This window comes from Serpula lacrymans (genome assembly GCF_000218685.1).
Source record: "Serpula lacrymans var. lacrymans S7.9 unplaced genomic scaffold SERLAscaffold_1, whole genome shotgun sequence".
NCBI classification, from domain to species: domain Eukaryota; kingdom Fungi; phylum Basidiomycota; class Agaricomycetes; order Boletales; family Serpulaceae; genus Serpula; species Serpula lacrymans.
This window is the reverse complement of record NW_006763290.1, coordinates 3310420-3321585: the sequence shown is the minus strand read 5'-3', so window position 1 is coordinate 3321585 and position 11166 is coordinate 3310420. Positions and strand designations below refer to the sequence as shown.

General features: G+C 40.4%; 2 protein-coding genes across 2 annotated transcripts; both read right to left on the bottom strand.

The window, feature by feature from the left end:
* Positions 1-3352: 3352 nt before the first annotated feature.
* Positions 3353-4904, bottom strand: SERLADRAFT_404743 (uncharacterized protein; the record flags this gene model as incomplete). The annotated part of the gene is made up of 6 exons (XM_007312499.1): positions 3353-3730; positions 3897-3938; positions 4103-4163; positions 4214-4276; positions 4336-4465; positions 4880-4904. 6 exons carry the CDS (start codon positions 4902-4904, stop codon positions 3353-3355), a joined length of 699 nt encoding a protein of 232 aa, XP_007312561.1.
* Positions 4905-10261: 5357 nt separating this feature from the next.
* Positions 10262-10747, bottom strand: SERLADRAFT_432284 (uncharacterized protein; the record flags this gene model as incomplete). Its single annotated transcript, XM_007312498.1, has 1 exon — positions 10262-10747. The coding sequence occupies one exon, from the start codon at positions 10745-10747 to the stop codon at positions 10262-10264; it is 486 nt and encodes a 161-aa protein (XP_007312560.1).
* Positions 10748-11166: the final 419 nt, after the last annotated feature.

Here is an 11166-nt window from a genome sequence, read left to right as displayed (position 1 = left end):
GGAACAATGAGGACGGACAACTTTGTTACCCAGTTCCTAGCTCTCTCTACCCAAATAGGGCTTGGGATCAAACATGCAGTAGAGTTATTGGAGCAAAACATAGCTCCAGCTTTTGCTCAACAACTCTACCTGCAAGGGAAACAAGAGTCAGAGCTGATAGCCACAGCAGAAGCAGTCCAAGGACTTGGTAGAGCCTAAGAGCTCTATCAAATACAATTTGGTGGCGGGTCCATTGACAAAATCAACTTTTCCCAGAGGCACCCTGGGTTACCAAACATACAAAACTCACAAAAACAGACAGGGTATAGGCCATACGGGCTGTAACCGGGGCAAGGAGCTCCCATGGATATTGGTGCAGTCCAGGAGGGTCAAAAGCACAGATTCAAGGGCTCTTGCTACCAATGTGGCAAGGAAGGGCACATGGCCCGAGACTGTGGAACTAGGGGATAGGCTCCCCAAATCCAAAACCAAGGGTGCCAGGCACGCCAATTAAAAGCAGAAGAACTGGACCATTGGCTGAATATCTTGGGGCTGGTTGTTTTTATGACAAAATATGAGCCTTCTTCTATGATCAGAAAATGGCTGAGATAAAGGCTCAGGGGAAAGAATTTGGAGCTTAGGTAACTTGGGTACGTTAGCTCCTTAAAATGGTGAAGTAAACCACAACAAGGTGGATCAGCCTTGGGGACCATGCTATAGAATTAAAGGATATTTTCAAACTGAAAAAAGGACACATGATTCACCTCTGCCACAGAAAGAGGGGAGGTTTCAAACATCATAGATGAGCAACTCAGGAAAGGGTATATTTAACCTTTCAAGAGTCCCCAAACGGCACCAGTATTATTTATACCTAAAAAAGATGGTAAAAAGTGCATGGTAATGGACTATCATTAATTAAATGAACACACAGTTAAAAATGCTTATCCGCTACCATTGATTGGGCAACTAGTAGACAAACTGGCGGGCACCAAATTATTAACAAAGATGGATCTCAGATGGCTAGAATAATGTATGCATCAAAGAAGATGATACTTGGAAGGCAGTGTTTGTATGCCACTGAGGATCCTTCAACTCCTTGGTCATGTTCTTTGGCCTTATGAACTCGCCTGCAACACCCCGAAGCATGATGAATGAAATATTTGCCAATATGGAAGACTATGTTGTTATTTATATTGATGACTTTCTTATATTTACTGGACAAGACTGAGCACAACAAGGTTGTACAAGAAGTCCTTTAACACTTACAGGACCAGGACCTATTTGTAAAACCTGAGAAATGTTATTTTAAAGTAAAAGAAGCTGATTTTCTAGGTATGATCATTAGCCAAAATGGAATCAGGATGGACCCTGAGAAGGTTAAAGCCATTTTAGAATTGCCAGAGCCATCTTATATCAAAGGGGTTAGGGCCTTCTTCTACTGAAGATTTATCAAGGACTTTGCAAAGTTTGCAAGACCGTTAAATGATCTCACCAAAAAGGGTGTTATTTGGTGATGGACCAACAAAGAACAGGAAGCTTTTGAGAAGCATAAAAAGGCATTTACAACAGCCCCAAATCCAGCCTTCCCAGAGCTAGATAAAGAATATTGGTTAAAAACCAATGTTTCAGACTTCGCCACAGCGGCAGTCTTATTGACCAAATGCCAAGACAAGCTTTGGAGGCCTGTTGCATATTTATCACATAGCTTGTTGCCTACAGAGCGCAACTATCAGATCTATGACAAGGAGATACTGGCCATTATTAGAGCTTTATAGCACCAGGAAAACATGATGTGGCTATAAATGCAATAAAATATGCTATAGTGCATACTCACTGTGGGGATTGACTTATATTAGCTAGACTTGTAGTGTAATCTTACATTGATTTTTCTGTAAAAATATACCATTTATAACTAAGGAAAATATGAAGCAGATTTTATAAATCTGATCCCTAATATCATTTGCCTGTCCTCACAGCTTTGAGTCTGGTATTTTTAGTAAAATCATTGTACTACTGTCTCATACATTATATAGAAAATATTTACAAAATGATCATGGTTGAGGCAGGCAATATAAAGAAAATGTTTTGTAGATAATATTTATAAAATTTTCCAAGGATCCACTCTAAATTATGTTATTATTGATCCTAAGCATTTATTATGAAACGTTTCAAACTAATATCTTCCTTATATTCAACCCTTATCCACAGCATTTTTTTGAAATTATTTCTAATTATCTTCCAGACATCATGTGTGACATAATTTTTTGCATGACTATTTTCCTGAAATATGATTGGATCCTGCCAGCCAAGTCATTCCAAATCTTATCTAAATGTTTGATGATGTTGAAGCTGCCTTGGTCAGTGGATCAACACTTTGTGTCACAAAAAAAGGTGAGGCACCCCACAATTTAACCTCCAGCTAATATCTATGTTTTTGAAATTTGTGGTGGTCATTTTAAAACATTTGCACACTATGGTGAGCACCACACTCAAAAGCGACCACAGTCAGCATCCATGATCCTGATCATGAGATCCAAAGCTGCACTGAGATACCTGGGAGACAAGGTACTTGATGGTTTCTCTCCTTTATTTACATTCCAATATCATCTGGGTGACTATCTGATTTCAGCAAATGTTTGCCTTCTATCATAGGGTTACCCTACTCATCATCATCTCAATTATACTGGTTTGCTCACATTCAATAAATCCACAGCATATGGGGCCTCATACCCTCATCCTGAACTACAACACAGTCTCACTGGAAATTGTTCATCATGTTCCAGGATGTAAGTGCCTTTATTTTCAAAGGTTGTTCTAGCTTACTATTTGTCATTTGCAGTATGGATCTCTATATGGTGCGGAAGACATTGATGCGAGCCATTTGGTCTTCGTCAATATTGGCGAAAATGGCTCCACGCACATCTTCCTCATTGAACATCTGACTATAGTGAACAGTCATCATGGTTGCGGTGGTTATGAGCAGGGAGATGAGGGCAAGGGGAGGGAGGGGAGAGGGAGCAGGGGAAGGACAAGAAGAAGGAGAAGGACAAGAGGGATGAGCAGGGAAAGAGATGACTCAATTATCACCAGTATGTGGTTTCATCTTCATGCTTCATTTCTTTCACCTTTTCCTTGCAGTGTTAGTACTAGGGCTTGTCCTAGTACTGACATGTGTTTGCGCCACAATTCAGTTGTTTTTTTAGAGGGGTGCTATATTGAGATACATACATAAAACCGCTATACTTACCGTATATATTTATTTGGACTACGACTCTCACTTCTTTTCTAGTGCAAGAGGGAGGGAAAGTTGTTGGGAGGGAGAGTTGTGCATATGAGTTGTGAATTAGCAGGCAGGAAGCCTCTCAATGGCACATTATTTTACTTCCACATCAATATCCGGTACTAATGCCTCTACTATTTCTTCAAGCGTTCCCATTCCATCTTCTTCTAGGATTTGCATCATCAACAGGACAGCAATAATGGTGACTAGCAAAGCAAAGCAGGTAATTAGGCCAATACAGCCACTTCTTCCAATTTCTGATTCATTCCTGGCAGTGGGTTTTACAGATTTACTCCCAGTTTCTGCAAGATCAGGCAATTCAATGTGCAAGTTGCTGTCCTTGTGTGCCTCTGAAGTGACATCCAACTTGTCTGCAGCATTTTTATCTGAAGCTTCTCTTTCTGCTGTTTCTTGGGAGTTGTGAGTGGGCTTTTTTGACATTGTCTCATCACTGGCTTCTACCCATACACACTGTGAGGATTGATCCCCACAGTGACATCTACTACAGGCCTGATATTGTCTTTTTGGGTCCAAAATGTCCTGGTAACAATATAGGCTCTCCCTGCTATATTTTTGCATGTTTAATGTACCCTACAATGTGAGTGGTTTAAGGTTTTCAAGAAAATGGTATACTCACCACTGTTTGTAGCTCATTGTACCCTATCAAAAGTTTCAAGACCTGCAGAGGCTCCAGTGGGCCCCAAACAAAAATACATGCACTATACCCAACCCCAGCCCCTGCAATCAACCAACCCTCTTCATAGACAAACTTAATGACTCTGCCTGTGGTACCTATTCTGTTGAAGCTACTAGCCGTCTCTTAGATATTGAATAAAAATTTACCCCGTCTTGAAGATTTGAAATGGCCAGAAACTTGCCATTTGTGGACAATGATGATGAACCACTGCATATGTAAAGTAAGCTCACAGGCATGGGTCTTATGATGCCACTTACATTCGAGGTATTCTTGGTGTTATCTTCCAGAGTTTATTCAACTTTTTGCTGATGGAGTACACACTGTGAATTGGACTGTGGCTATTATGAAGGGTAATTGTAGTACTGTTTACCATACTCACATAATTCCACGATGTAGGAACGGTACCACAATAAAGTGATTCTGTACATAGTGAACATTTTGTCCAACTACTGGTTTTCCATTGTGCCCAGCTTTCGGCACTGGCAGGAAATGAGTCTTTCCCCAGGCACCTAAGGAGTCATATTTAGCAAGTTTGTCAAATCTGGGTAAGGACTATTCTTTCTTGCCTATATTATCCTGGGATACTAATATGACTTGATTATTGTACCCAATAGCAAGCTGAGTGCCGTCTTGAATAGTTTCTATGGCATGAATGCAGCCGACAACATTGTGGACCTATTGTTTGTCGTTTTCTGCTTTTTGTAGGATGGTCTGTCTGCACATACACTAACAAATTTACAGGTCTACCTTATCATTGCTAGACCCAGTAACAATTGCTCTCTCCAACAGGTTCCAGGCTATCACTCAAACTCTATGCTCTCCCTGGTAATGGCGCAAAAGTTTCCAATTGTCTGTTTCATACACCTGCACCGAGGTACAAGTCCATGGTTTTAGCATGGTTTCAGCTTCCTTTGTCAACTTACTAGAAGATCCCATCATCATCAGCATTTTGCAGGAAATTGGCAGCAGGAGAGAAGGCTAAGGTGTTTACTGCTGCCTTATGTTTTGACATTGTCTTTAGGTGTTCAAATCAAATTTCCTTGGGTTTCATGATGAAGGAATAGTTGTTCACTGGCACAGGATATTTGCAAGTCAGGTCTGCACGTGAGGGCTTGATGGTAAGACTCGTGTTTTTTTGATGTGTACGTCCGGCTAATTATATGGACACAATCTCCCATCAGATCTGCGGATGCCATCTAAATCTTGTCTGGATCTACCTTTCAGGATCAAATAAGCTGAGTTTGTGAGTGCATGGGGGTGCTCCTGTGTGTAATTACAAGGCAATCTAAACACATATCCAACTTTGAAGTCCACCTCAACCATACACATAGGTGGAGAAACTCAACTAGAACTTCAAAGAGAGCAGCATTACTTGGTTAATTCACTGGTAAGTACGTACTTACAACTGAGGCTCTTCAACACATTTTATTTCATAGTACAAGCTGTCTACACTAGTACCATCCACAAAATGCTATAACATACCTATATACTCAGCTATGTATGTTTTCCTGATAACATATATATATAAGCCTTTAAATTTCTTTCATATCTTTTGCACAAGTTCAGGATGCTGATTAATGTTCTAGATCTCTTCATGAAGTCACTTGCCATGCCTTTACTGCACGGGCACTTGTGGTGGCTCCTTACTATAGATCATATAGATACCCCCATGGCTGGCTATCAACATTGAACATCTGCATATTTTCCACCATGGCAATCCTTTGCAACAAACCTACAGGACCAGCGGTAAATATTCACCACACAAAAAAGTGTCCCTCTAAATAAACTACCTTTTCCAGCACGAGAGTTCTACTATTGGCCACACCTTCTCTTACAAATTGGATCATCTATCACCTGCAAATTTTTGTGTGCAGGCTGATCACAATTTGGAACTTGATCACCTCCTACATGTTGACATTGAAAAAACCTTTCAATTAGCACATCAAGGTGCCTCTGTACATGACTGTGTTGTTACCATCAGAACCTATAGATTCCTTGTGTGTGGTTATACCGATCCCAACCTATCCCTCAACAAGTGTCTTCAAATGGTCTCCAATTTTATCTGGCAGGGGAAGTTGTAGTTTTATACATGGGGACCAATAATCCCTTTTTCATGCGTAGGAGATGTAATGTGTCAGTTGTGTGCCGCACCATAGTCCTGTAAGACTTGAGAAAGCTAAATTTAAAATAAAATAAAAGAAAAGAAAATGTCTAACCACTGTGCAGGTTCATGAGTGATTATCTGATGGCCTTTGGACTGAATATATTGCCATCTACTTTTCTCGAAAGATAAACGTAAGTATCAAATATTCTTCTGAATTTTCATCAATTTTTAATATTAGAAGGTGCTGGTGGGTTGCTGTACATATTCCAGCAACGCAATCCCAATGTTGCAGGTTTCAACAATTCAGTACAAACACATGCCTTTGATTTCCTTTCTAGCTACCCATTTACATATATACAATATCTCAAGTTTTAAAAACAACTGAGTACAAACACATGCATTTGGTTTGTTTGTTTCTTGCTACCCATTTCTGTATATACAATATCTCGAGTTTTAAACAAGATCAACTGGGACTGAAACTGCACACCGACTACCTCCTCCTTGTGGTGGTTCAGCAGTTGTAACTTCTAATTTTGGCAAAAACATGCTTTTGTGTCTGAAACCTTGCAACTGGTTGCTGGCCTGAGTAATCCTCAAAATCCAACTGGGTGTGCCATTACTTGGCCATATTTGCAGCACACAGTGAGATTTTAAGGGGTGCACAATGTGTTAGAATATACTCTGACATACCAATACCCCATAGGATAATACCTCTGATTTGTAAGCCAGCCCAGTATGCAGCAGCTATTCTGTGTAAGATGTCCGTGGTTGCATATCATGTTTAAGATCCTACATTGTATAACCTTGGCCATATAGCTCAATTGGTAGAGCAGCTGGCATGTATCCAGAAGGTTCCAGGTTCAATCCCTGGTCTGGTCAATATCCAATTTTATCACAATGGTGCCATCATTCCGCTCAAAGTGATCAGTGATTGAAGTCCATCCATGGTCATAATGCAACCAGGCTTGCTTCAAACTATCCAATGTATTATAGTGAATACAAAGGTCTGAGGCCCCTGCTCAAAGATGGTTGGAGGGCATGTGAATTAGTGCTGGAGATGCTGAGGAAAACCAACATGTTGAGCCAAAGTCAGATTTGGAACCATAAGGACAAACACTGCAAGTTGGGAGATCAGGAGTGCCCAGCTGCTTGGGTTCTGGTGGTATAGATAAGGGAGATGATTGTATCTGTTTGTAAATGGCAGGCAAAATATCTACAAGGGCGTGTTCTAGTCCCTGGCCCTCCGTTCTGTGGCCTACATGTACAGATGCAGCATCATGCCTAACAAAAGATATATCAGAACGCCTGGGCAACAGTGTGATCTGAACTTACTGTACAGTACATGTGGAGAAAATGCTATATGCATATGATAGTCCTAAGCAAAGACCGCGGGATCTGGAGTTTCCTTGTCTGCTAAACTGCCAGGTTCGTGCGGAATGATGCCTTAAGGGGCGCCTATATCCCTGCTTCCTATTCCATTATATGAATCTAGGTCATGTATATCCTTCCCATCTTTGTCAAAATTGTTAAAATCCATGAGCGCTTGAACGTCTTCATTAATACTGTCTCCACGCTCCCAACAATTGCGATGAGTCCTACACTCTTTTGGAACCCTACTCTGATCCTGGAGGAGCTACTCTATGTGAATTTGATTTGTTGAAAGGCCATCTCATGTGATGAAACAAAATCAGTGTGTTACTTGCAAAGCAAGCCCAGGAAAGTAGTGGGCACAGGCAACAAGCCTGAGGTCCGGAATGAAAAGCCCACTGGCAATATGAAAAACTATCCCTCAACAGATCCTGAGCTACACCTGAAAGCACAAGTTGTTTCATGAAACTCAGTATTACAAGTGCATAATGATAGCGTAGATCAACACATAAGGCCTATGATAGTTGCCTAAATTAGAATATCAAAAAAACTACAGTCCACAAGGCTGAGCCTACTTTCTCAACACTAAAATTTGTTATTTTGAAACCTATGTATTTTGTCCGCTGAGGCTTTTTATAGGATACTTTTGGCTTTTACCGTAGGACATTAGGATAGTATTACCTTTGCACGCCTATTTCTGAAGGAACTGTGGCGCCACTATCTCTTGGTTCTTTCTAACACCACCCCTTTCTTCTAGTTATGCACCTATCTCTATTGGTATTTTTTCTGATTGTCTGATTGACTAGTACTGCATGTTGTGACTTCAGATCTAGATCTATTGCATCAATATGTTTGTTTTAGTCATCCCGATATATATCATGCATGAGGCAACCCTCATGTCCATGCACACACGTACGTGGATATTGGTCCCTTTTTCCCTTTCAATTTGTAAGACTGGTTTCCCTTTACTCTTGTCAAGTTTCTCAACTAATTACTTCTTTTTTCTGTTCAGCTCTTAGGTTTTCTATGAGATTGTATACTGGTACCTGGCCACAGTCCATCTAGATGCCAACTACTTGACTTCAAGCATGACAGCAACACAGAGATGAGCAACATACAGGCCTTGGTACTTACTACAATGTTTAAGCTTACTGCTAACATGTCTTGCTTCTTTTCTCAGCAGAAACTGGGTCAAGTAGGATGAGTGAACCTCAGGAGCCAGCAAATTGCCCCTTTTCTAAAACTATGAGGTCTAAAACAAAGAGGAATGATCATGAGTGGTTTATTAACTGGCATGGCACCCTTTTGACCTTTGATATGGCCCCAGGATCAGAAGCTTCTTGTTCTTCAAGGTCTACCAATGTCACTCATGAAAGCAAAAGACACAGAGACATCCACCAGTTCCGGTGAGTAACTTATTGTCGTCTTGTATCCTATTGATTTCAACCTATGTCTTGTCAGCAACTCCAGTCAAATCAAAACAAGGGACACCAGGAGTGACACTGCTTCAGCAAGTGTCAGACACCCTAGGCCTCTCACTCACAGATTAAGGGGGACTCTTATCTAGTTGTATGCAATCCCAGGTCACAGACGGTGGGCTGGATGCAGATATGTTCACTTTGCTCATATGTCTACTAATCTCATGTTATATTTCAGGTTATCAGCCCAATCATCTTTTGAGGTTAGTTTTTGAGACTGGTAAGCTGATATATGCCTCTTGCCTCATGTCGCTTTAATGTATTCAAAATTCTGTTGCTGAGTCTGTGCCTACTGATAATTCCTCACATCCAAGCCCTCCATGAAGCATTGTGCCTTCAGAAGCAGCGGGATCACATTGATTGTCTGTTGCTAGTTTCTTCAGTTTGCGCAGCCGCCATGATTGCCCAGCATCAGCAACGAACAAATTTGCACCATCACCATGCAACCTCTCATCTGTTATTTCTGGGTATTGGCCTGACCCTGTTTTAAGAGCAGTGTTCAGTATGTGGTCTGTTTATTTGCAGTGGTAACAGCAATATCTAATTAGAGTCTATTTGTCTTCAGGTAATGAAGTACTGGATTCATCACACCCTTCTAATGTAGCCTTGACCTTGACGTCATGTCCCTCCATTGCCCCATCTCCTCAAGAATTGGGTGTTGCATCAATGATAAGTCTTCTTACGGTGTGCTTGTTGTTATCACCAGATCCAGTGTTACCTGCCAAGGGCAATACACATTCACTAAGTGTATCCTCTACACCTTGAACTTCCATCAGGAAAAACCATTTTGCTATATAGCTGGGTATATTTTTATAGCTGCTATAATAGCTATTAAATTTCTATGTGAAGCCTTATAGTTAATATGTCAGCTATACTAGCTATACCAGCTCATTTATGTCTATGAGAACCTTTTTCTGATACTAATAATGATAGAATTAATATTCACCAAATAGTTTGGTACGCATACAAACTAGCTCAATTATTTAATAAAAATCTATCACAAACATCCAAAGCATTTTCTGTACCCCAGTGAGCAGGCACTTGATCTTTTCCAAACAAAGGCAACAAGTGGCAGCCTTGTTGTATACTGCTCAATGGTACTATGGAAGCTGGTGGAGTACCATCAGCTCTAAGTGCAGATTTTGTAATTGCATACATCATATGTGCTGGATCTGCACTACCTTTCAACTTGGTGTACCATTCAATGTATGCCAATGGAATTTTGGGCCAATGTTTTGGTATACCAACAAAACCACCATGAAAAATGGCAGGGAGCTTAAATATTACTTTAACTCTTCCAACACGTGTACCTATATCATAAAACATTAATTCACAACTTGAAACTGATCATGAAATTAGAGGAAAATATTACCAGCAACACCTGTTGACTCTGCTTCTAATGAGTCTAATATGACAACATTATCAAACTGTGGAGCAATTTCTTTGGACCTAGGTCTTGCTTTGATGACTTCGTACTTTACACTTGCACTAGCATCATCTCCAAGGTGAATTGGAGTGAGTTTGAAACTAGTGAATACGTCAAGTGAATCAAATGGGAGATTTGCAATATTGACTTGATTTCTGGACATAAAACCTGGCTGACCGTGCATTAGGCGATTCAGAAACTCCTTGATATCACATATGAAGCCATGATATTGGTGGTTTTGTTGAATTGATTGAAGGGGTTGTTGTGGAAGAGGAGATACTTTAGCTATGTTAATACCTAAGCCAGATGGATTCTGGAGAATATCTTGCTGACGTAGAACTGGTCTATTTTGTAAAGACAATTGATAGCATTCAAACCACGCAGTTTTTTCTTGCCTTGTTAGCCAGGTGGTCATTTGTGGATGCTCATTTCTATGATTTGATCATGCATCCTTGGCCATGACTATGTGGAAATGTTCAAACATTTCTGTGTTGTAGTTATTTGTAGCCCCAAACCAGCGAATAGAGTCAACATAGTGTAGTAGAGAGTGAAATTTAGGAATATAAAAATTTTCTCTAACGTCCAGAGTGACCAAAATTGCTTTATTTTGATGAAATGTTTTGAGAGCATCCGATAGATATCCAAGGGTTGTATCACTGTGTGTGGGGTACTGAGCAATGTAAATGAAGTCCAAAAGTGATCTAATTGCAATAATTGCCTGCTTGGGGAGTTTTCCTACAAGGCATCCTAAAAGTACCTTGGCCATATCTTTTCTTTCGCCTCCAGATATCTGAGAAAGAGACGATAAACCAATTTTGAAATGCTTTGATCCAT